This window comes from Neophocaena asiaeorientalis, unplaced genomic scaffold (assembly GCF_003031525.2).
Source record: "Neophocaena asiaeorientalis asiaeorientalis breed wild unplaced genomic scaffold, Neophocaena_asiaeorientalis_V1.1 scaffold171, whole genome shotgun sequence".
In the NCBI taxonomy this organism is placed as follows: Eukaryota; Metazoa; Chordata; class Mammalia; order Artiodactyla; family Phocoenidae; genus Neophocaena; species Neophocaena asiaeorientalis.
In genome coordinates this window covers 10308587-10333887 of record NW_020174013.1, presented here as the reverse complement: position 1 = coordinate 10333887, position 25301 = coordinate 10308587, and the positions used below count along the sequence as shown (strand labels likewise).

At 38.0% G+C, this 25301-nt stretch overlaps 2 protein-coding genes across 2 annotated transcripts in view; both read left to right on the top strand.

Annotated features, from left to right (window-relative positions):
- The window catches only part of CALM2 (calmodulin 2), a 14015-nt gene extending 938 nt beyond the window's left edge, over positions 1–13077 (top strand). The window contains exons 2-6 of the mRNA XM_024753502.1: positions 5252–5282; positions 10767–10910; positions 11005–11111; positions 11530–11665; positions 12421–13077. Of these exons, the coding sequence (XP_024609270.1) occupies positions 5252–5282; positions 10767–10910; positions 11005–11111; positions 11530–11665; positions 12421–12449 (447 nt within the window). The 3' untranslated portion in view covers positions 12450–13077. The remainder of the gene's footprint in view (positions 1–5251; positions 5283–10766; positions 10911–11004; positions 11112–11529; positions 11666–12420) is intronic.
- Positions 13078–20288: 7211 nt separating this feature from the next.
- The window catches only part of STPG4 (sperm-tail PG-rich repeat containing 4), a 38620-nt gene continuing 33607 nt past the window's right edge, over positions 20289–25301 (top strand). Inside the window, exon 1 of the mRNA XM_024753531.1 lies at positions 20289–20480. Within this exon, the coding sequence (XP_024609299.1) occupies positions 20379–20480 (102 nt within the window). The 5' untranslated portion in view covers positions 20289–20378. The remainder of the gene's footprint in view (positions 20481–25301) is intronic.

The window sequence follows — 25301 nt, the reverse complement described above, 5'->3', positions numbered from 1 at the left end:
GGGGCCGCCGCCCGCCCGGCTAGGCTCGCGCCCCAGCTGCTGCGCTGGCACCTGCAGGACTGCGGAGGTCTGGGCGGCCCGCGGCGCTGCGAGGCCGTCCGTTCCGGCATAGGTTGGGGAGGGCAGCTTCGGCAGGTTCCCATTCCCCTCTGGCGGCGCGAAGGAAGCGGTGAATCCTGATCCTTTTGCTCCCTCTGCGCCTTGATACCTAATTCCACCTCCCAGGCTGGACATTTAAAATAAAAAAATTTTTTTAAAGTGGTTTTGTCGTTGAAGGAAATGGCTGTATATCTGAAGTCAGGCGCAGCCTCTCACTATTCATCTCGTTAGATAAAGCCAGTGGCTCCAGCTAGGGTCTGAAAGGCGTTTCCTGTTCACCTACCGAACGCCAGCTCCGGGGTGACTGTCGTTCTGTTGTGAAAGTCGGTCTTACTCTCCTGTAACAATTGGAAGGATGCCTTTGAGAAGGGCCACAGTCCTCTTCTTGAGTGCTCACGTGCACGCTGAAATGTTAAAGAACCACTACCACACACAGTGTTGGCCCGCTCCAACCCCCTTGAAAATAACTGGTATTTCCGTAGAGAAAGTGCCAGATATCTTAACGTGCAGTTCACTTCATTTGTACAGTAATGGCTGTCAAAGACCGTCGTGAAAGAATGGGAACAGGGAATTTTAAAAAGCATTTTTCTGTCACTAGAGACCGGAACTCCAGTTCTTTCCTTTTTTTTTTTTTTTTTTTTAAAAAAAAAACAACTAATGAGGGCGGTAATTTGCAATACTTATTTTGTCGTTTCTTCTGCCAAGTGGTTACGGGAGATGGGTGTGTCCAGGAGGCAAGGTGACATCTTAAACAGTTGGGAATCCTTGCCAACTGAAACCTCCACCATGTATGGGTGTGGGGAGAGGAGTTCGCATTTGTTTGATGTACTCTTCTATCTTGATATTCTAAATTATTGTAAATTTGAATGTGCTGGTTGAGTTTACTTTTAGGTGAAACAAGGTGTACACTATAGCCATGTAATTAAGATTCAAAATTGTGGGGTAAATTTTTTTTTTTTTATTTCTCATATGAAGGTAAGGTTTCTTCCTGATTAGTCTGATAATTGAGTCAAGAGCTCAAATGGAGTGTCTTGGTGAGGCATAGAGTTTGTATCTACCCTTCGGGGTCCTTTGCCAAGGGTAGGCTTTTGTAGTTACTGCTCACATCATTGATGTTTGGGGGGGGTTTCAGTTAGTTAAATTGACAGTCGTTAACTAATTTGGGAATTGTCCTCAGGTAATTTTATAATTATAAGACCTGACAATTTAAACTTAGGACTCTGTAAAGTCAAAGAATGAACATGTATTTGATGTGGAAGTGGAATAAGTTTGCTCACATGGCTCTTGGGTTTACATATAGTTGATGGCATGCTCATTGAAGGGAGATTGAGTGCATTAAGAAGACTTGAGGCTCCGGTGATAAGTAAAAGATGTGAAGAGGTAGAAAATTCGGTCACTTCAGTCTAATTAAATATCCCATCGAACAGCAAGAAGATCTGTTTCTACTAGACTGAAGAAATTCACCAAGGCTCTATTAAAATATAGAAAGTTCTAGATTCGGCTAGACTGATCAAATTAGGCCTTTAGTAAAGGTAATTTTTAAGAAGTAAAATCTTATAGCGTTTTCTCTTTGGGGCCAAGATGCTGTATAAGTGCTGTTCTATCAGAATGAAAGGTATCTTAAACTCTTACTGAGATTGCTTTTGATATAGATAAAACAAATACCCTGATTTCTGAAATTGTAGAAAAATTTTTACTTATGAAACCTTTGTTGTATCTAAGTAGCACTTGGAGTAAACAGGAATCAATGAAGGGTGGAAGTTCGTTTCATTTCAAGCCTATGGACTGATATAAATTTTGGATTATTTTTAAACCACCTTTCACTAGATATACTCCAAGGGTATCCATACTTACTTTTGAATGCCATTTGGGAAATGTTTAATAGGTATGTAATTTCCTTAAGGTCACACATGTAGTCTAGATTAGTAGTGTTTTTCTTCTCAGTGTTGACAAATTACCTGCATTTCTCCAAAATGCAGCTTTTAGTCTAGTAGGTCTGAGGTGGAACCTGAGAGTGTACTGATGCCTAGGAGCTTTCTCTAGAGTTGACAAGAGCAATAGGAAGAATTACATCAATATTTGTATTTGTAGAAACAAAGGAGTAAGAACTAGTCATCTCTCTAGTGAGTTATTTACTGAGACAAACATAAATTTTGATGAGCTTGAGTTTTCCCAAAACTATAATTCTTCTAGTTCTTCTACCAAGAAAATGATTCTCTCCGTAGACAGAAATAAGAACCAAATTTCTTTGTATTTCTTGGAAAAGGCTTACAAATTACAGTGCTAGGGAGCTTTGTGTTCTTGCTTTTAGTAGGCTTTAATCTGAATGTTGCTGATAAAGGTTATTTTAAAACCTTGAACTCTGGGTTAGTAGTAAATACAAAAAAATTGTCTTTAAGTTTCCTGAAACATTACAAGCAATATCCAGCACTTTCAGGCTATGTAACTTAGTCTCCTGTTTATTCCTTGAAGCTCATTTGTGATCTTTACTGAGATCGCAGACAGGATGGTGTGGGGCCATTAAAATTTTGACTTTTCGAGCAAAATTGGATAATTTTAAAGTTTTCTTCCTGAGGCCTTCTCAGCTTTCATACAAATGAGTCTTCTCAAAATCTCTTCCCGCACAACTTGTCGAGAGAAAAATCCCTGCTGTTTCTGCGCGTAGCAGTCATTCCTTCAGCTTTCACATGTGCTGCAGTGTCTTCCACACATTTGGTTTAACTAGTCCTAAACTGATGTGTCTTGCCACATCTGTCCGTGGGCTTGCACCTTATGGTTTCAGTTTGTGGAAGTAGATTTTCTCATCTTAAAGTTAACATGGAATGTGGTGAGGTTGCTGTAAAGGGCTTGATAATGCCCCACCTGTCTACCTTCTGTGTGGAAGTTGACCTAGTCAGGTTGGTGTTTAACATTACATTGTAGGTTCTTTGGTTAATTAATTTACATAAAGTAGTTATCACTGAACTCTTTGGGCTAGCCCTTTACATAGCTTCTCACTGTGCACAGTAACCCTTCAAGGTAGGTATTAATATTCTGTGTCACAGGTGGAGTTGACAATGAGGGGTTGAGTAACATGTCCAAGGTCACAGCTATTGAGTGGCAGAGCTGGGATACTAGCCCGGTGATGACTCAAAGCACCATGCTTTTTTCTTCCACCATGCCATGTTGCCCTTCTTTCAAAAATGATAGACGTCCAGCAGAATGGAATGAGACTAGAAGTAAATCATCTATAGCCTCTAACAAAGTAAAAATTAACTCAGTGGATTTTCCTGGGTTTTAAATCTTATTCCTAGAGAAAACAATCGACTGATTTTATACCAAATACTTGGAGGATTGGGATTTGTAAGGAAAAAAGTAGATAATTTTTATTTTATAAACGTCTGCATTTGAGCTTAATTATTGGCTCTTCAGTTTTAAGTTACTAGACTATTGGCTTTTTTTCTAAAGCAACCAGTTGAGTTTGCATCAAGGTCAAGTCAAAATTGTTTATCAGGGAAAGAAACTTCTTTTCTGGGTTTCTTCTCAAATGTTCTCATGCTGTCTCCTAGAGAAAAAAATGTGATGCTATCCTGTATTAAGGTTTTATCCTTTCCAGGGGTGTGTTCACTTAAAATGAAGGAAACCAGGCAGTGCTTATTACTCTTCTCATACCAATAAGTGAATGGATTAATCATAGTACACTTGACTTTTGTCGGTAGGAATATTAGATAGGAGGCTATTTCTTGTCAGTGTCTCTGGATATATGTACCAATAAGCAATGAAATGTCCAAGGATGAAGGCCACATGAAGAACAAGGAGGCATGTTATTTTGCAAATATTTTTATTATATTATGGTGTGCTCTGAATTTAAAATTGAAGGTATTGAATATGTCTGACACCTTAGTGTTTAATTCTGACTCTACTAGTTAGTAGTTTTGTACTCCCGCTCACTGAAATTTAACCTGAGCCTTTCTCCCCATCTGTAAGATAGGGTATTAATGATATTATTAATACCATTAAGGGTTGTTAAGATTGAATAAAAACAACACATGTAATGGGTTTTAGCAAGTGCCTGAATGTGTTTTTTTTTAAAGTAAAAACAAGTAACATTTCTCCATTTGCTAAAAACATCACAAATCTTATGCTCACTTTGGAATTTCAAACATCAAGAGAAAATAAGTAGCTGGACTTAACATTTTGTAAGTAATGTACTTCAAATATTCAGAATCCTGGATTCTCTGCAGTTGCATGGCAGGTGAGGAGGAGTAAAAACTGGTACTTTTCATGTTGCTCCAACCAGGACAGCTTGGATTTTTGTCTTTTTGGTAGTTTTGCTTAGTAATTTTGTTGTTATTGTTGAGGTTTGGAAAATGTCCAAGTGAAGTATTTAGCCACTTACAGGGGAATTTTAAATGTAGTCCTTGTTCATTATTTTTGATTCAATGGAGATTTCTGGTATTAATGGTTTGTATTTACCTGAGGAGGTGAGCTTAAGTTTAGATATCTTAATTTTGAAAAAGGAAACATTTCTATTGGATCTATCCTTGCTTTAGAAGAATACCAATTCCAATTAAACTTTCTAGTGTGCTAGATTTGCTTTTTAAAAATTTGTGTAAAATTAGACTTAAAAACGTTTTCTGAAATATTTTCATATCTTAAACTTGGGGGCGAGTTAGCTTAGCTTTGAAGATAAGATGTGTGCATTTTCTGCCCACCTGTGTTTGGTACTAAGGAGTGTTGAACTAAAGTTTATGGAACAGGGTGAACCTTGAATGTTTTTTTTGTTCTTAATATTTATTTATTTATTTATGGCTGGGGTGGGTCTTCGTTGCTGCATGCGGGCATTCTCTAGTTGTGGCGCACACAGGCTACTTATTGCGGTGCACGTGCTTCTCATTGTGGCAGCTGCTTGTGGAGCACGGGCTGTAGGCACACGGGCTTCAGTAGTTGCAGCACATGGGCTCAATAGTTGTGGCATACGGGCTTAGTTGCTCCGCAGCATGTGGGATCTTCCTGGACCAGTGGTCGAACCCTTGTCCCCTGCATTGGCAGGTGGATTCTTAACCACTGCACTGCCAGGGAGGTCCCACCTTGAATGTTTTTAAACTTGTTTCTGTAAGTGTTAAACTACATACTCTCAAGCCACTTAACTATTTCTTTGATCTCTTTGTAGGCTGACCAGCTGACTGAAGAGCAGATTGCAGGTGAGAAATTACTTACTAGATTATACCCATCGGATTTTATTATAAATTGATTCGCTGTTCTCAAAATAAGGTACTTGTATGACAGAATTAACTTTGATCTACGTAGTAGATGGTAACAAATGAGTGTAATACAGTAATTGAACCTACTCTGGCAAGTGAGAAAGTAAACTTGACTATGAAAGGTGTGTGGGGCTAACTGTAATTAAAGACATGTTTTTAGGTTATGTGGATATACTTTTGAGCCTGGTAGGGGTGGTCTTTGTTTTTCTTAGAGATTATCTTGCTGTAAAACATGAATTCTGGGCAGTTTTTAACACTTCAGCTTCATATCAGTCTCCATAGGAAAAGAGGCCAAATAATAGTTAATAGGTAACTCGAAATGTAAAATCAGAAAATGAATGTTGAATTTACCCTGGTTTAAAGTAGCTAATATTTTAACTTTAGAATTGCATATATGGTCATTCAGGGAATAACCATTTCTCTAGTGAAAAACTTAAATCCAAATGTTAGCATTCTAGTTTACAGATGTAGTCATTTGAATTTTATCTTAAAAAGCAGTGACAGCTGTTGAAATCAGTTTTAAGTTTTGTATCCTTTGATTTGCTATGGAAGTATGTGAAATTGCTACGTAAAACTTGATGAGATGTTGTTAATATGCCGAACCATTAGTACTTTTGATTTTATTCTACTACTTTGAGATGGTTAGTTAACATCAAAATGTTGGGGAAACTTAATAAATGGTGTTTTGTTTTTTTGATTGCAGTGTTGAAATGCTTTTCAAACTCTATTCCTTGACTTTGATTTATAGACTTATTAACAAAAGCATCAAGCAGTTTTGACTGCCATAGTTTTCCTGGTAGGCAAGGAATTTCAAGAGCTCAAAATCACTAAAGCTTTTTTTTTTTAAATGCTAGAATAAACAGAGACCCAGTTGGAACTGAGCTATGTAGCCCATTTAAAGTAAGCTCCACCCCTCATACACAAATTTGGTGGAGCCAGAAATCATTAGTTTCCTCAAGTACTCATCACAAAATAGTATTTGCTAGGACTGTGTAAAGTAGAAAGCTATTAGCATTAAGGACCAATTTAAGCAGGTTTTGTTTTTATTTCTTACTGTGTGCATTTGACTTAAACTGGGAATTTGCTTTTTAGGGTTGGTAAACTTGCACGTATAGGGTGTGTTGAAGTAGTCAAGCACAGCTTTGGAAATAATTTCTTTCTTCATATATAAGTGTATTGATGAAATGTAGATTATTCTGGAATAGTTTTCTATATAATGTCTTGAGGAAATGACTTGGGGTATTATCTCCACTCTTAAGTTCTTACCTTCTCTAATACACCTGTCTTTGCCTTTCATTTCTCAGTTGTCCGAGTCAGGTAGTTCTGCATGGCACAGCATGTTCACTTCAGGATAGAAAATGTATTCCTCAAGGTGCCAGTCACATAGTTGATGCTCATTACTCCTCTCCCAAACACACATGCAACTAGTTTGTGTCTGTTAATATAAGAGGCTCAATCCTCTGGCTGATTGCATTTTTGTGAAGAATACTTGTAGTTCATGGAACATTGTCTTTAAGATAAATTCTGTCTTTTCATTGGTTCCTATCATACAATTAAATTTCTAGTGAGAGTGGTAGGAAAATCTATTTTAGGTTCTTTCCATACCCTGCCTTTTCCTAGGCTTTTAATAAAGCTGTTCTTGGATCCTAGGTTTAGTGAACCTTTAAGGTAGAGGAGCCAAAGCTTTTATGCTATTAAAATAAAAGTCCTGTGAAATTGGGGACCTTTTTATTTTCTCTTGTATCCCAGTACCTCCCACACAGTAAGGACTGAATAAATATTTCTCTTTTTTTTTTTTTTTGCCATTTACAGTTTTATTAAATTTCTTTAAACTTTGAATAAATATCTTTGAATAGATAAATTTTCAAAGAGGTGTGTCACACATATATGTTCTAGAACAGTACCTACCCTATTCCTAAGAATTATTCTGCCTCCTCCCAAAGTCCCCTCTCAATATCTACCTTTGAGGTGAAGGCAAAAAATATTTTTAATCTGGTAAATTGTAATTGCTGGTAACCAGTTAATATCTTAGAGTCTTAGCTCTACTTGTGCTAACAAGCTTCATACATATAATGCAAGGTTGAATATACTAAGGTACTTTTTCAATTGGCTTTATCTTCATCTGATAATCATTACTACTTCAGATTTGAAATTCCTCTAACAAATAAGTCTAGAAAAAAGTATGCTTATTGTTTAGGTGAAGTTTCTAGAGTTGTGTACGTTACCTTGGTCTTAAAGAGCAATCCAGAACAGTCTAGTGTGACATCAACAAGTTAGTTTTGTTGATGACTCTGCCATGATGTCATTAGTTGTTGGTATTTAATATTTAAAGGAAAAATAATTTTTTTCTTTAAAGAAATTTATGCCTAAACCATTAAACTTTTAAAGTTCAGTGTAGGGATAAAACTTATTTGATAAAAAACTAATCTTACTCAACAATAAAGGTTTGGTACATGGCCTTTAAAGGATTAATAAGTTCGGAATTTTTATAAATAAATAGAAATTGATAAACAGGCATTTGATTTTTCTTGTGATTGTTTCATGATGACCTGTTTTAATAGAATTATAAGTTTATGTAAAAAATATTTAGAAAGGTATCCTGGGGTTGCTAATGAACAAATAAAACAAGTAATAGTATGATTTCTGAAAGTTTCAAGTTGGGCATAACTAGAATGGATTTGGGGAGGTTCCATCAATTATGTTGAAGATAGCTGTTCTGTGACATTCAGGACCTGTTTTCTTATCGTGAATTGAGGTTTTGACTCCTAGGTTTATATTCAACTCATTCCTGGGAAATAACTGTTTAGAATGATATGCTTCTATACATTAAGATTAAACTGTTCTGAAGCACAGGTGGAGAGCTATAAAAGCAGGTGAAATAAAATTGTACTTTTCAGTTTATTATTTTAAGTTTTTGCAGGTGTTTCTGCCTCTTTAGTGTAAAAATACAAATAGAGATTTGGAATAAACCTTGACCTTCAAAGTATTTTTATTCGTTCCTTTTTGTATGCATGAAGTAAACACTAGTTACAGCATAGAAATGGTTTTATTTTTTGCTTTTCACTTATTCCAGCAAATACTTTAAGAGTTATTAGATGTTTAAACTTCTTGAAATTTAGAACACACATACATAAACTTATAGCATGCATCTTTCAGAATTTGTCCTTTAAGTTAAATCACGTAGTAAAATGATTATGGCTAGTTATACTGGGAATTTTTGTACATGATGGTGGTGTTACACGATAACTGTATTATAGTACAGAATGTAATGTAAATAAATACAAATCTCTAAGTACTTTAATTTTCTTGGAGCCTAAGTTACTAGGTGATGGTTGCTACTGTGTTCCGAACCTAATAGTTTATATATTTCTAGACAGTATTTGTACATCCTGTTTTTTTAAAAAACCTGAGTGTAAAATGGAAATGTTTTCATCAAATTTGCTATTTGTAGGACTCTGATTTATTTTTGTCATTGGGTTGGTCTAGGTTAGTACTGCATATTTTCATAAGATCAATCAGTAGTTTGGTACTAAGCTTCTGATATCAGGTGAGTTCCTCTGAAGACAAGTAATATTTAAATGAAGTGGAATGTTTAGCACTCAGTAGTAGTAAGTGGCACTTACTACTTACTGAGTGTAGCAAACTGTAACTAGTCAGTGATACCTGGTCTAAAGCTAAGCAATTAAAAGAATCAAAGCAGAAGAAAATAATGTGATAATCCAAAAAGGTAATAGGACTCAGGTAGTTGTGTGGGTAATTTTAAATAAAGAATCCATTTGGAGGCTATTGTGATAGTCCAGATAAAAGATGATAGGGTCATTAGCCAAAATGTTGGATGTAGAGATGAGCAAAGAATCAGGCAGTATTTAAATAGCAGAATTCAGCAGGCCTTGACAGGTTTCAGGGAAAAAGAATTAAGGTAAGGTGGCTTTTGTTTGCATTCCTAGGGTTGCTGAGGAGTATAGAATTGATTTTCATTAAGTCTTCCTTGAGGTCAGCCAGGGAAGATGTCCTGTAGGAGTGAGAAATAAAAATATTATGTTGAGAGTGATGAGTGGACTAAAGATGTGAAGTCTTCATTATTAGTGGGCATAGATGAAATGGCCAAGGAGAAAAAAAAGGATAAGAAAATTGGTCACGTCTATATGTAAGAGACAAATAGGAGCAAGACCCTTTGGCAGTAGGAGGTAGAAGGTAAATTACTGTTATGAAAGCCAAGAGAAGTTTGAGAGTTTTCCATGTAGCTGTGGATGCTGCAGGAAAATGAGACCATCTTTTTCTCGACATTTATTAAGTACTTATTTGCCAGGCATAGTTCTAAGTGCTTTACCTATCCTAATTCTTAAATTTAGGAAGTAGGTACAATTATCCCCACTTAACACACATGAGAAAGCTGAGGCAGAAAATTTGCCCAAGGTTATTTATATTACTAGTAAGTAGCAGAGCTGGAATTTTTTAGCCCAGGCAGTTGAGTCCCAAAGTCCGTTTTTAGCTTCTGTGCTGTATGCTTTTGTGTTTGCTTGCTGACTGGGCCTAATATCTTTGCTAGCTTTGTTTATCTAGCTCACTTATATGCCCTTGCACTACCAAATTAAATCTCTTCTTTAGTTTCTCTATATTCAGGTATTCTGGACTGTTGCTCCAGTAGCTTTCCATGTAATCTAGTGGTGAATTGAAAGCAATGTAATTTCACAAGAAGATCTAAAAGATTTTAGGCAATAATATATCTCACTCTATTATAAGCTTGGGATTTTATATTCTGAAGAAAGGTCTAAATTTTGTTTTCAGTGATACAGTACTTAGTTAAAACTGGCCATTCATATCTTGATCATCCCATTGTTAACATCATTATAGATTATTTGGTCCCTTCTATCTTCCAGAAAAGGAAGCTGGCCTATTGCAGGTTGTTCTGAAATTTAAATTTTTTTCTTTTTAATTTAGTAGGTGATTAAATAGACTTAATTTAAACTTTGGGGATTACTGTAAGTAGTACAGTTGCTATATAGAAGTATGTATTTAGTAACAGTAGTTTTCCTTTTCTATTCTGAGTGTAGGTTAGATCTGTAATTTTGAATTGTGTTCCACAGAGCAGCTTCAACAGAAAATAGAGAAGCCAGTCATCTGGGGCTTTGAGTGTTTTCCTCTTTCAACAATAATTTGACTCTTATCTGGACTAGATTTTGAAGTTCCCTGTAAGATTTTAGATGAAAAAACTCTCAGATCAATACATGAGCATATGATTAGCTAAAAATATTTGAAATACCACAAGGTTTCCCCACCTAATCCTTCAGGAATCAGAATCCCATTTCAGGTCCTATCTCTCTATATATGTTTGCTTTGACGGTTGATGAATACATTTCATTTAGGAGGTTACTTTTTTATTGTTAACCTGTACATTTGGATTGTGGTCTCTCTTTCAAACAGAATTCAAAGAAGCTTTTTCACTATTTGACAAGGATGGTGATGGAACTATAACAACAAAGGAGTTGGGAACTGTAATGAGGTCTCTTGGGCAGAATTCCACAGAAGCAGAGTTACAGGACATGATTAATGAGGTGGATGCTGATGGTAAGTCTTTTTAGTTTCAGGGTTTGGGAAGGGGGAGTTGAAGAAGTGGCATTTAAGTTCTGTTGTAATATTTCAACTAAACCAACCATTTCAGGTAATGGCACAATTGACTTCCCGGAATTTCTGACAATGATGGCAAGAAAAATGAAAGACACAGACAGTGAAGAAGAAATTAGAGAAGCATTCCGTGTGTTTGATAAGGTAAGTATCCAAAGACTGGATTTGTTCAATTTTAATTTGAGGATAAAAAGATACCAGGACCTCTTAATCTGTGAAGACTTGTTTTTCTGATGATTTACCAACATATTTTAATATCAAGCAAAAGCTTTTTAAGAATTCAGTGTAGATGGAGGTTTCCAAATAACATATATATTGCATTAGTTTTGTAGCGAAAGAGGCATCACTTGACTATGGAACCAAGAAATTGTGATTTCAATACAGAATATCCTGCTTGACTCTCAGTGACATTTAATATATAGGTCAGCTATTTGTAAACTCTCTTTAGTTTGTATAGATTACTAACGTATATTTTGCTCCCTAATGTGAAGTTTAATAAACTTCTATTCCAACTCGTTACGTCTATAATTTTGCTTAGACATTTTACTACATTTTTTTGTAGGATGGTAATGGCTATATTAGTGCAGCAGAGCTCCGCCATGTGATGACAAACCTTGGAGAGAAGTTAACAGATGAAGAGGTTGATGAAATGATCAGGGAAGCAGATATCGATGGTGATGGTCAAGTAAACTATGAAGGTAAGTCTTTCACTGTCACTGCCGTATTCTGTGTTTTGACTTTAAGGTAGAGGTTCTTGTTAGGTATCTGATAGGTCAAAGTTAGCGACATTCCCCCCACCACCAGAATTGGAGATGCTAAAACAGTTACTGATGTTTACCAGCCTTTCGCTACTCAGAGCGTTGTGCACAGATTAGGCAACAGCATTGTCACCTGAGAGCTTTTTAGAACTATTTATTATCAGATCCTGTGCCTTTACTTAGAATCTACATTCTAATAAGATTCCTGGGTGATTTCATAATGCACATTAAAGTTTGAGAAGCACTACACTCCAAATTATGATAAAACAATTTTTGTTAACAATTGTGGAACAGTGTGAAAAGCTTCTTCAAACTTATTTCACGATCCTCAGAGTTAAGGTGACTTTCTTTCATTGGATTTTCCTTCCCTCTAATTAGCTTTAAGTCTAAAATTATACATGCTTCAGTTCAGAAGTATCATTTGTGATATTGAACTAAGAGCAAGAATGCTTTTTATTTGTAATAGCTTATCTAAAGCATTAATTTGGTTTATTCATTAATAATCATAAATAATTTTGGTTTATGAAGGTCCAGCCTTGGCAGTAAACTAGCTTTCTTCTGTACTTCATGATAAATTTGAGGAAAGAAAGGGGAATGGAGACTGCTCAGTGATTGAGTAAATGTGATTGGTTTTGTCATTGACTCAACATTTTTGTGTACTTCTGACTCAACATTTTTGTGTACTTCTTTTGCAGAGTTTGTACAAATGATGACAGCAAAGTGAAGACATTGTACAGAATGTGTTAAATTTCTTGTACAAAATTGTTTATTTGCCTTTTCTTTGTTTGTAACTTATCTGTAAAAGGTTTCCCCCCTATTGTCAAAAAAAATATGCATGTATAGTAATTAGGACTTCATTCCTCCATGTTTTCTTCCCTTATCTTACTGTCATTGTCCTGAAACCTTATTTTAGAAAAATTGATCAAGTAACATGTTGCATGTGGCTTACTCTGGATATATCTAATAAGCCCTTCTGCACATCTAAACTTAGATGGAGTTGGTCAAATGAGGGAACATCTGGGTTATGCCTTTTTTTTTTTTTAAGTAGTTTTCTTTAGGAACTGTCAGCATGTTGTTGTTGAAGTGTGGAGTTGTAACTCTGCGTGGACTATGGACAGTCAACAATATGTACTTAAAAGTTGCACTATTGCAAAACGGGTGTTTTATCCAGGTACTCGTACACTATTTTTTTGTACTGCTGGTCCTGTACCAGAAACATTTTCCTTTATTGTTACTTGCTTTTTAAACTTTGTTTTAGCCACTTAAAGAAAATCTGCTTATGGCACAATTTGCCTCAAATCCATTCCAAGTTGTATATTTGTTTTCCAATAAAAAAATTACAATTTACCCAACTGTTGCTCTGAATCTGAGTCATTTACTTAACTTGAGGTTAAATAATTTTGAGAATCAAGTGGGGAGGTGGTTTCTACTTGGTGTAATTTAAGTTTAGATAAGTAATTTTTTTGACTACTTAAGACTGTTTGGTTTTTAAATTATACTTCCTTCAAAAGGTTTAAGTGAAAGATTAAGAAACGTTTTGTAAGTGTACCTAGCATGGGGACTGGCATAAGGTAGGTGTTCAGTGTTGCTGCCTACCTTTTTAATATATTTTTCAACTTTGGCATTTGTTTATCCATATAGACTTCAGCCATGCAGTGATTTTTTTAAATGTTTGTGTTTAAAAAAAAAAAAAGTTTGTGTTTAAAAACACAAAAAATCCAAATGGGGGGTGGGTCATTATGTTTTGCCTCTATTTTTTAATGTTTTACTCAGTGCTTTTTAATTCTACTACCAGAAAACAAAGGAGAATTTTCAGTTGTGCCTGCCTGTCTGCAACATACTTTTACAAATAAGGTATCTTTAGTAGTGGGTTGACAGTAACTAAACCTTGTTTTAGTATTTGCTTGCTTCTAAACTATTGCTTTCTCTGTAAACTACTCAAAAGGTGGTTATCAGGGTTTCTGTTTTTCTAACTACCTTTTAAATACTTACGGAAAGATTGCATAGCAAAGCAGAGCCAAGATTAAAACATTTAAGTATAATTGTTACTTGATTATTACAGCCACAAGGTTTTTAATTTCCCAGGGGCGCAATTTGTTTACTGTGCATCTTTGACTATTTTAATATCACTGTTATTAGTTCTACAGGAAAATGGAAAACTGGATGGTCAGTGAAGGAAAAGAGTTAAGTATGTTTTAGGTAGGATGAGGGAAGTTAACAGGAATTGATAGGCAGGCAGTACTAATTAGGAAGAGCTTCATTAGATAAGAGTTTAGTCAAAGGTGGGAGAAGATTCATGTGTCTAGCTGTTGAGGCACAGTAATCTCCAGAATATTAAACATGGGCTTTGGAGTTTCATTGCAACAGTATTCAGATCATTGCTCTGTATAACTTTGAAGAGGTCAGTATTACCTGAGCCTCGGTTATCTTACCTGTAAAATGGGTGTGATTTACCCAGCTGGTTTCTAACTTTGTTTTTATAATAATGTTAGGTAAAGCACTTAGCATAGTTCCTGGTATTTGCATTAAGTGTTCAATCTATGCTGTTAAATCAGTTATGATCCTTGTAAAATGAGGGAATTGGGCAAAGTTAATATTGGTGCTTTTGCAGTTCCAATAGTTTGAAGTAAAGTTGTTGATAACAAGGTGGAAGGGGAAAACACATCTTTGGGGTACTTTGTGTATATCATGTTACTGATTTTATATTCTTGTAATCTTCATGAAAATCATACAGTAAGCATTACATAATCTTAAATCAGGACTATAATTTTAAAACCTTATCTTCAAATCTTACCCGTATTACCTGTTTTATATTAGCATCATGGTAATTGATGATTTTTTTTCCAAATACTGTCTGTAGTATGTTTGCTTTCAGATGATTCTAACCTAAACTATCACTGTTGCAGTTAAAAGTGATCCTGGAATATGTAGAATATGAAGTATTTTACCTAGAATTTTTATTAAAAATCTGATGCGTAGCAGAGGCACTGTTGATCTCTACGTAGTCTCGTATTTGCAAAGAGAAATGGTTCCTCCCTTTAAAACTGCTGTAATGATAACCTGAAAATAAATCTTAAATTTCTCAGTGATATTATGCAAGACAGTGTTTTCTTAAGGGGACATTTTGTTTATTCTGCATACTTAGTCTGCTTTATTGGTGAAGTCCTTGAAATCATTTACCCATGCTGTTTCTATTTTTGCGATACCCAAAACTATTTTCTCATCTAGGTGTTTCCTTATATTTCACACCGTGCATGGGTTTCTGGACTTCTCTGTACCTTTCATCATATTCAGTCTCTAGGGTACCAGTCCCTAGTCTGCTGAGCCAGTTTTACAGGCTGAGCCAAAATAAGAAAATGAAATGAGGTACAGTGATGGACTGGCTTAATCAGTTTTGTGAAAGTTCTGTTTTTTACTTGTCTCTTGGTCTTACTTTTTCAGTTTTTGATTTCAAACCTGGTGCCTGGCTCCTCCCCTCCCCGTTTTTCCTGCTATTTTTAAGTCTGTGTTGAATTCAGAATCCCAGTATTTCAAGAGAAATTTAATGGCGTCCTCCTGTCTCTTGCTACTCAGAAAGTCACCTGCAGAATCACCTGTGAGAGCTTGTTAGCGATGCGGAGGGTTAGGCCCTGCCCTAGAATCTCAATCTGAATCTTTATTTTAACATTATTTCCTGGTATCTGTATGCACGTTAGTTTTTGAAAACCACTACTGTAGTCCATCCTCTGGTTTTATTTATAAAAGGAAAACTTAACAAATACTTAATTCCTCCTGTGTTCAAAGGGCTGAGAATTAAGACAAAAACCTGTGTTCTGGATATGTTTAAAATTAGGGGGGAGACATGATTTGTCACAGTGAGTGCAGTAAAGAGAGGAACAGGGTCCTTTGGGGTACGAGGGATTAGGCCTAGGAGGACTTCTCAGAGGAGCTGACCCTTGAGGTTTGCCAGGCCATTGAAGAAGAGAATAGCATTTCAAGCAGAAGGGCTAGCATATGGGGAGACAATAGAAGTGTGAAGATGGCATGTTTGGGATTTGCAAGTATACATCAGATCATGAGGTTCTAATGAGGTGAGACTGGATTGTAAGTTTGTAAATTTTGCTTTTGTCCTAAAGGCAGTGATTATATGTTTTGAATGCATTGTGCCAGATGTGGTTCCAGACATTTCACTCAAGTTAATCACCCCATGTAGGTACCAATATATTATCACCTCCTTATAGACAAAGAATCACAATAAATCAGCAAATGCAGCCAGGGAGAGGAATAATCAATGCAATGAAGACAAATAGAGGTCAAGTTTGCTAAAAGCCTGAAAAATCCCCATGGGATTTGGCAACTAGATAACTGGCTAGCTTAGTTACTAAATGCAATTTTAACTGAAAGGTGCCTGCACGTGTCAGATTAAGATGGTTTTAGGAAAGTATTGAATCCACATTACTCTTGAAAGTTTGTGAACGGAAGCAGAAACTTCGTGGTGTAGTGGACAGTGGGGCACTGGAGTCAGATCTGGATTTGAACTCTGGCTCTGCCACTTCTGTGTGATGCAGAGTAAGCTATGCTAAACTGTCCAAGGAAGCTTGTTTCCTTGTTCATAAATGGGATTAACACCTACTTCACAGGGTCGTTTTGAGGATTAAATATGTGTGAAATATCTGGAACACAGCAGATACTCCATAAAATGGAACTGTTAAGCTTAAGGGGACGTTTGTTTTTAAAGATGGTAATGTTTATAGGTTGAGAAGCTACAGCCAGGAGAGGTTGAAAATGAAGAGGGTCTATACGGATGGTAAAAGGTAATCCGTGGTTTTACAGCCTGTTGTGTCTAGTACTCACTCCACTTCTCAAAAGTGACACCCCCAGAATTTCCATCTGGAGGAGTTTAGAAGCAATCTTAGGAAGTGGGTGCTATCCAAGGGGGGAAAGTGGCGGAGGGGTGGTGGTGGTTGTGGGATGAATTGGGAGATTGGGATTGACATGTATACACTAATATGTATAAAATAAGTAATAAGAACCTGCTGTATAAAAAAAAATAAAATTCAAAAAATAAAGTGGGTGCTGAGGTTGATGTTTGCCTTAAATCTATGCGTATCAAGCATGAGGTGATTTGGGAAAGGGCTGATGGAGATCCTGGGGCGCTTTAGCCTTTGCAGGCCTCCCTTGGCGCAGAAACTTGTTGCTGAGGGCTCTCTGGCGACTCCCGCGCTCTTTAGGTTTCCTTACCACGCATGTGCCTGACGGTCTCGACCCATTTCCTCTGAGTGAGGCTTGCTGCGGGCCCTCCAAGCGTGTGCCCGCCTCCCTTCCCCCGCATCCGGAGACGAACCTGACGGGTGCCCTGCGCACGCTCAGGAACCGACGGACTGAGGCGCCTCCTGGCAACCGGACGCCAACCTCGGCCTAGGGAGCGAGGCGGCAGCAATGGACCAGCCAATCATGGCCATCGCCTCTGTCGCAGTAAGGGAAGAAGGGAGGCGGGGCGGCCTCGGTACCGCCTTCCTTCCCTGCCCTCCCACCTCCACAACAAAGTTCCCCTCACCGAGCTCCGCCCCAAGTCCCACCTCTCTCTAATCCCGGGCTCTGGCGCCCCTCCGCTTCTCCCTGCCTTCACGTCGGCGCCTGCGGTCCTTTCTTCCCGATCGGTATTTGAGTGCCACTTCGTTTGCTCTCCTCTTCCCTCGCTTTCCCTTATCCTTCACATTCGCCCTTTGTTTTCTGTGTTGTTCCCCCCACCCCCTTACCTGCTGCTAATTGCACTGGACAACTATTTTAATAGGGTAATTAGATTTCTTTCATTTTCCCCTCTGCCGAGAGAATGCGTTTGTCCTTCCTTAGTCTATTGGACACGTTTTTGCCCTGCTTCCTACTTTAGTATTTATAAAGTATTTGGAAGTATCTTTGTTTAGTTTTTAAATAAATTTGGGCAAGGGATGTCTAGCCCGTCTTGTGTAAAGTGATTCACCCCGAAGTGAATTGGAAGTGGGAGATAGGTGAAGTTGAGATCACCTGTCGGGCAAAACAAAACAGCAGCTGCCAGTTACCTTCCTTTAGATGTATCATGTTTACTTCTCCCTTCTTCCCACCTCATTTCCTTGGTCCTAGGTAGAGGTGGAGACCTGTCTCGACCTGCCTGAAAAAGTTTGATTTCTGTGACTATATATGTGCAACAGAGAAGATTCAACATAAATCTAATAAAGGGAATGTATAGGAAGAAATTCAGACTTAGCAATGCGTATGAAACAATGCTTTTTTAGAGAAATGCCTATATTTCATAGTAAAACTAAAGCCCAAGGGTACTTGTAAGTGGCCATAAGTTGCTAGACAGGAATAATTAATTATATCTGTTGACTGATTAGATTGTTTATTATTTTTAATGCCTTGTTGCTTGAGATAATCTATATTTCATAGTAATAACAAAAGTATTCTAAATGAAAGTAGAACTCAATATTTTAATGATTTTTACCTACTGGAAATAGCACAAAAGGAAAAAAGTAAACAACCGTGTTCTGTTGACAGTGAAGCTGAAACAAATATGGGATAATGAGTGGGTGTAACTATGGAAGACAAGAGCGTCCTTGGAAACTGAAGAATATCAAAATAATCTGCTTCTTAACTTGACAGATGAGATGTTAAAAATAAAAGCTGCCACTTACTGAGCCCTGGTTGTGGGTACAGGTTTTACAATGCCTTATTTTCATGCCAGGCCTGGTGCCTTTTTTTGTATTCCTAAGAGGAAGCTGAGGTTCATGAGGGTTAACTTGCCTAGTGCTCCTAGCCAGTGGCCGAGCTGGAGTTCAAGCCCAAGTCATAGCATATGTAAATCCAGGAAATGGCAGTGTTCAACATTTGCCATATCGCCAGGAATTTGTATCCCAATATCCCATTAATTTGATGACTATACATTTTTACCTTGAGCTCCCTGAGCCATAAATCTTAATAACAATTATACTAACACAATTTTGGGTTCATATAACTCTTTCCTTCCTAAGAGCACCAATTTTTGTCACCTCTAATTATTCTCATGACATCTCTGTGAGATGGGGATGTTTATTACTCTAATTTACCCAAAGGGAATTTAGATGTTTAAAAAGCACTTAAGATCATAAAATAGTAATTTAAGGAAATATTACAGGCAAAATTTATCATTTTGTAGCTTTTATTTTAATTCAGGCTGACCAGTTTGGTACTGGTATCCATTTCTTCAAGTACATGTTTTATAAGTGATATTTAACTTCCAGGGATCACTTCTAAAATGAATAAGCACATTTTATGTTTATTAATAGAAACCAAGCTGGAAGTCATCTTTTGAAAGAGAAGGATGGTGGAGAATAGCATTAACAGTATGTATATTTTCTTCCTTTCCTATTCAAAGTATTCTCATTCTTATTAGTAGTATAATCTAACCTGATTAAGTCACTAATCCTTAATTTTAAGAAAACAATGGTGGTTCAAATCTACATGGGCCTTAAAAAAAATCTACATGGGCCTTATTTCATATTTATAATTTTAGTATCAGCAGATGACTGAGAAACTAACTTTAAATTTTGAATGCAGTAAAAGCTTGGAAGTAAAACAACTCTAGGAATCTAGGTGTTTTACAGGATATCTTGATAAAGTCAACCTAGTTTATGACCTTGGTGAGATTACACAAGGAAGAAAAAGCATGCATTCTGGAAATGTGTTTGATTTTGGTTGTTATCTTACTGAGATAAAAAGTAAGAGTCTATGATAACTTTTGTTAACATGATCAATGTATGAAAACAAGATGGTAATATACAAAAGAAAGATGACTGGAAGACCTGCTTCTCAAGATACATTGTTTCTATATGGCAGAAATATTTTCTGTTCACACCTTTCTATAACAGAGGGGCCTCAGGAGCTAAAGCCTCCTTGGAATTGAACTAATTTTAATGGTAGAACTGAGCTGAGTGCTCAGTGGGAAGATGGCCACAAAAGCAGCAGCAACGAAACTGTCAGGTCTGGACATTCAGCCATACTGTGGTTGTGATTTGAAAGTACCAAACCTCTTATGGGACTAATTAGGCCATGTGTTCTGCCAATTCATCCTCAGTCTCGTGTTATTATCCTTTAGCTTCCCACTTGAGGGCTAGAAAGAAACACGTGGTATCTACCAAGCAGAAGTAGGATAACTTCTGTTTAGTCACGAAGCTTATCCTGAGGGGTCTCATGAGAGGCCTGACATTTACAGTCAAATTGAATCTCAAGTTTAAGTATCTCTGAAGCTGCTTTTTGAAAAGTTAAAACTTCAGCTATGGCCGTAACCCATTTGCTATAATTTAGCAATTGTCTCAGAAAGGAAATCATCGTGATTGTCTTGAAATATTGTTCTGGCGGGAGTGTTGACTCTATTTGATAGAATCTTATTAAACTGTAAAACAAAGAGAAATGCTACTTAGGAGTGACCTTTGCAAGAATGATGCTTTAAGAGATGTTAACCAGTTTACACACTGACTTTAAAAATGATGTCAATTCTCCACAGAACACTCCTAATCCTGGCACTTACCACTTGAAAACTTTTATTGAAGAATCTCTATTAAATCCAGTGATAGCAACATACAGTTTTAAAAATGAAGGAAGGAAAAAACCTCCTCTTCTGCAAAGAAACGATCTGGTACTAAATGACCTTCCCCAGTACATGCCTCCTGACTTCTTGGACTTGTTAAAGAAGCAAGTGGCCACCTACTCGTTTAAAGACAAACCACGGTCAAACCCCAGCACGCTGGTTTACAGAGATCAGGTAAAGCACTACTAGTGGCTTTGTATGGGCAAGCTACCAAGAGGCCCTGAGGAAAATATTCTCTATACTTAGAGTGTATCTTCCCCAGGAGAAACTGAAAACCTGTAGAATGCCTTATTTCATCCAGAAATCAAACAAAGGGCTGTCTCATTTGCAAATATATCCAGCAAGGTGTATCCCCGTGAGACCTCCTCAACCTAAAGTGAGTGCATGGGGAAATTTTTTTTCCCTCGCTGGGAACTGTTGGCAGGATTCCCCTGACTTGGGGTCTTATCTGTGATGGGCCCATGCTTCTGGTCTCTTCAAGCAGTTGATATGGTGTGCCCTCTTCTTTTAAAGAGAAAACTTTGCCTTTCAGTCAGTAGTCCTCTTATTAGAGCGTGAGTATAACTATACACCATAGGGAAGCTTTAGCAAGAATTTCTTGTAGAAATGAGCACCCTGGTACCAGGAGGGTCAGGGTGTACTCCCAGCTCACCAGTTCATGCATCACATTGAGAATACAGAGAACTGCTTGCTTATAGCCCCGGGCTAGACTCTTCTGAGAGAAGATGTTCCTGACTTGGAAATATTTAAATAACAACACAAGAGCCCGTAGATCAAGTACTGAGATAAATAGTGTAAGAGGAAATGCCAGGGGGTGGGATTGAAAGTCTGGAAGGCTCCCTGGTTTGAGTAGGACTCAAGCTGGACCTTGGATAACATATGACATTCGTGTGACTCTTAACGGTTTGCTGTGAGCTTCCACATATATTCTCCTAGTAGTTTGTCACAGGCATTCTGAGATAGGCAAAACGGATGTTAATCCCCATTTTGCAGATGAGAAAACTGAGGTGAATAGAGATGAAGTAACTGGTTCTGAGGCACATAGCTAATAAAGAGCGGAGGCAGTACTTTTAATGGAGAGCTTCTGAGCCCCAGTTTGGTGCTTTTCCCAGTCTACCTTACGCCTCTGGCCTTGAATGAGGGGCAGGGTTTCAGGGGGTGGAATTCAAGGGAGGCGTTTCACGGGAGGGGCAGAGCACTGTCTGGGGCCTGCCCAAGGGCCAGAGTTGGGACTTGGACTTTGTTATTTGGGACTTTGGGCCTTAATATCTCCCATTTATAAAGGAGCTAATAATAGTATCAGTCTTCACCACCTTATCAGAATAATATGGTGATAACCTGAGAAGATGCATTGCCACAGGAGGTTGAATTAAATGGAAGGGGTGTGGTTAGTAGGGTGGACAAGGAATCTTCAGCAGGATGAGCACCTGTTGTATCCAACCGTGAACCCTTCCTGCAGCTTTGCAAATTATAGCTTTGAAACAGGACAGGATGATAAACGTTCATGGGATAAATCTTATCCCGTTCAGTTCAGTGGCTGAATACAAACACTAAATTAGACTTTTATGACTTGGTGTCAGGTAACCAGGCAACGTGTGAAATTGTTCTGGCCACCTCCAATACAAAATCATTCTTCGTTAGCCTCCCTCACCATTTACTTCTCTTCTGCTTCCTCTCTTCTGGCTTTTAGAGGTTTCTAAGGGTAGGCCCAGGCCCACTGCTGAAAGGAGAAAACATAGATGCTTGGTATTAGGCAAAATTTAAAGCTTTAAAAGACCAAAAGAGTGTGGCTTACCCAGAGGGATGGGTAAAAACCTTCTGAAAACATACTTTTCCTGTTTCTTTCCTTTCTTTCTCCTCTCTCTCCCTACCTCCCACAAAGGCTTGAGCTCCAGAAACTGGAAGAATTAAATGTTTTCCTAATTTTCTGTTTCAAAGGCATATAATAATATATTCACGAGAGGAGAGCTATTCAGATGTAACCCTGTTTAGTGACCAATAAAATTCATAATTCTGGTAAAGCAACTATACTCCAATAAAAATTAATTAAAAAAGTAAAAGAAATCCCTGCCTACTCTAAGGCTGTACACACATTCTCCTATGCTTTCTTCTAGAAACTTTATAGTTCTATCTTTTGCATCTAGGCATATGATCCTGCTTGCATTAAAATGTATGAAGTGAAGGAGGAGAAAAAAATTCATAATTCTGTTTTTTTAATAGAACTCAGTAAAATAATAATTGGAATTCGAGGTAGATACAGTATACATTATTGTTATTTATTAAGATAGAACAGCATTCTCAAGCATCATAATTTTTAATAGAATATTCACATTATACCTTGTTAGTGCTGTCCTTCATTTGTAAGAAAGTTTTTACTATTTTTAACACCTTTATTCTGAAGCATGTAACTCAAGAGGAGAATCTATATCAAAGAATCATATGTGCATAGATATATTTATATTCACATTTGAATGTGCATGTGTATATACTCATCTATATCTGGCTCTTTCCAAAGAGTATTTGATATAGACCTACAACTTTTACAGTAATTTTTTTCTTATTAGAGAAATAATGTTTTTATTTTAGAATATATGTACAGAAGTGGGGCTTTTCTCTCCATTATATAATTTTATGACCTGCTTTTTCCCAGTGTTGCAGTCATCCCAGTAACCCCTGTGTTACTCCACCTTATTTCTGGATGATTTTAGCTCCCTCTGCACCCTGTCACTCTTTTCCACTACTCCTGTCATAATTTCAGTACACACGTAGATGATGATTTTCCAACAATCTGGCTTCTCAGTTCCTTGAACTCTCCTGCACTTCAGCCCTCACTCCTTACATTTTTTTCAACACCAATCATTTCTACCCTCCTTAATTTCAGTTGCATGCATCCCACTCTGATCACTGTCCCCTGATCTTCCGCCTTGCCCACTCTAGTATCCCAACCTCAACACTTTTTCTGTTCCCACCCAGTCTACAATCCATTGATCTCACTGTTGCCCAAAAAATGAGTTTGCCTCCTGCTGGGTGTCGAACCAAAAGATACAACTAAGCCAAAGAGAGGGAGGAGGAAGGATTTATTACTTGCAGCGAGTTAGGAGAAAACAGGTATCTTTCCCAAAGCAGTGTCTCCCTAACAGCAAAATTGGGGAAGTCTGAAGCTAAAGGTACATGCATATTCATGAGGGGGCTTGAGCAGAGGAGAATTCAGTGTAGGATCAGGGCAAAGGTCGACAGAGTCCAAGCTTTAGTTGATTGAAGTCAGGAGGGTCAGCATCATCCTTCTATCCTCCACCTGGGTGGAGGCCTTAGTTCCTGCAGAACTCAAAGACACATATCCAATTGTTACGTATATCCCTTGAGGAGGAACTGGGACTCTGTTTTATTGCTGACCTATTGTTCCTTGACTGTTTTTCCTTGTTCCTTCATTTCCTCACTTCCCTTAAGATCATTAATTACCGAGGCCAGGCTTAGATCACAAAATGGCTTAGGCCAAAAATGGCTTCTCTTATGTCAGGAAAGCCATGCCTCGTTCTCTTTCTCTGGGGACTCTCTACCCTATCTGCTTATACTACCACCTTTCATTGCCTCTCAACTTTCAGTGCTTTCCTTCCTTTCAAAGCTTAAGTTAATCATTAGAGTTATTCCCTGCACACGCCCTCAATTCCCTGGCCCCTGATGGCTCATCTTACTTGTTTGGCAAAGCCACAACCCTGGTCAAATCTCTCTTCGAACTTTGAACCTGCATCTGTGTAACCAAATGACTAGTCTCATTTTAAATTCTTCACCTCCTGTGGACCCAGAATGGACTTCCCTAGTCTGTTTACTCTCCCATTCTCCAGGGTAGCTTTCTCTCACATCTCCCCTCTTTCCAAACCCCTGACACCTCCTCCTCAATCCTCATTCTTGTTTTCCTCTTCTCAGCCTTTTGGCCGGTCCAGCCCCTCTTCCCTGCCCTCTTCCTGTTGGAACGCCAGGCACACAACACCTCTTCCCCATCTACACTCACTCCCCGCTGATCTGATTCAGTCTCAAGGCTTTGAACACCAGTTATTTGTTTATAATTTCCGAATGTATATCTCCTGCCCAGCCTTCTCTGTTGAACTCCAGACTTGTATATCCAACTGCCTTTTTGACTTCTCCATTTTATGTCAAAATTTAGGGTTTCTCACCCTTGGCACTACTGACTCTTGGGTCAGGATAATTCTCTGTGGTAGGAGGCGGTTCTGTGCTTTGTAGGATGTTTAGCAGCATTTCAGGATAATTAGATGCCAATTAGCAGTCCCCCCCTCCCCATTGTAACAACTGAAACTGTCTCCAGACATTGTCCAAGTGTCCCCTGAGGAAGGGGGGAACCAAAAATCAAAAAAACACTCCTGATTGAGAACCTCCGGGTTCAGGCTTTGTGATAGTCGGTGTGATCTCTGAGTGGCTGTTTTCAGGGCCAACAGGTTGATGGTGGATAGGCTTCATTTGTGACCTCACCCCTCACTCTCATCCTGCCCCACTGGCCTCATCCTGGCTGCTTCTTGAATTTGCTACTCTCACTCTTACCTCAGGGTCTTTGCACTGGATGTTCCTTCATATGCTCTTATCCCAGACATCTGCATGGCTTATCCCCTCTCCTTCAAGTCTTTGTTCAAGTGTCACCTTCTCAATGAGCCTCATTTAAATTGGCCACCTGACACTCCTGACCTTCCTACCCTGCTCCTTCATGGTTTCCATAGCACCTAGAGCCCTCAGTATACTATATAATTTATTTGCACTTTGCATTTATTATTTGTTGTCTGCCTCCTTCCGTGAGAGTGAAGCTTCATGAGGACATGAATACTTACCCGCTTTGTTCACTGCTACATCTTTGCCTCTAGAACAGTGTCTGATGGTTGATATTTGTTGAATGCATGCATGAATTAGTGATTGCTTACATTTCTGAAATCTGACTCGGCCGTACTCATCTTGGTCCCTTGGATGTGTGATTATCTTTGACTGTGTGTT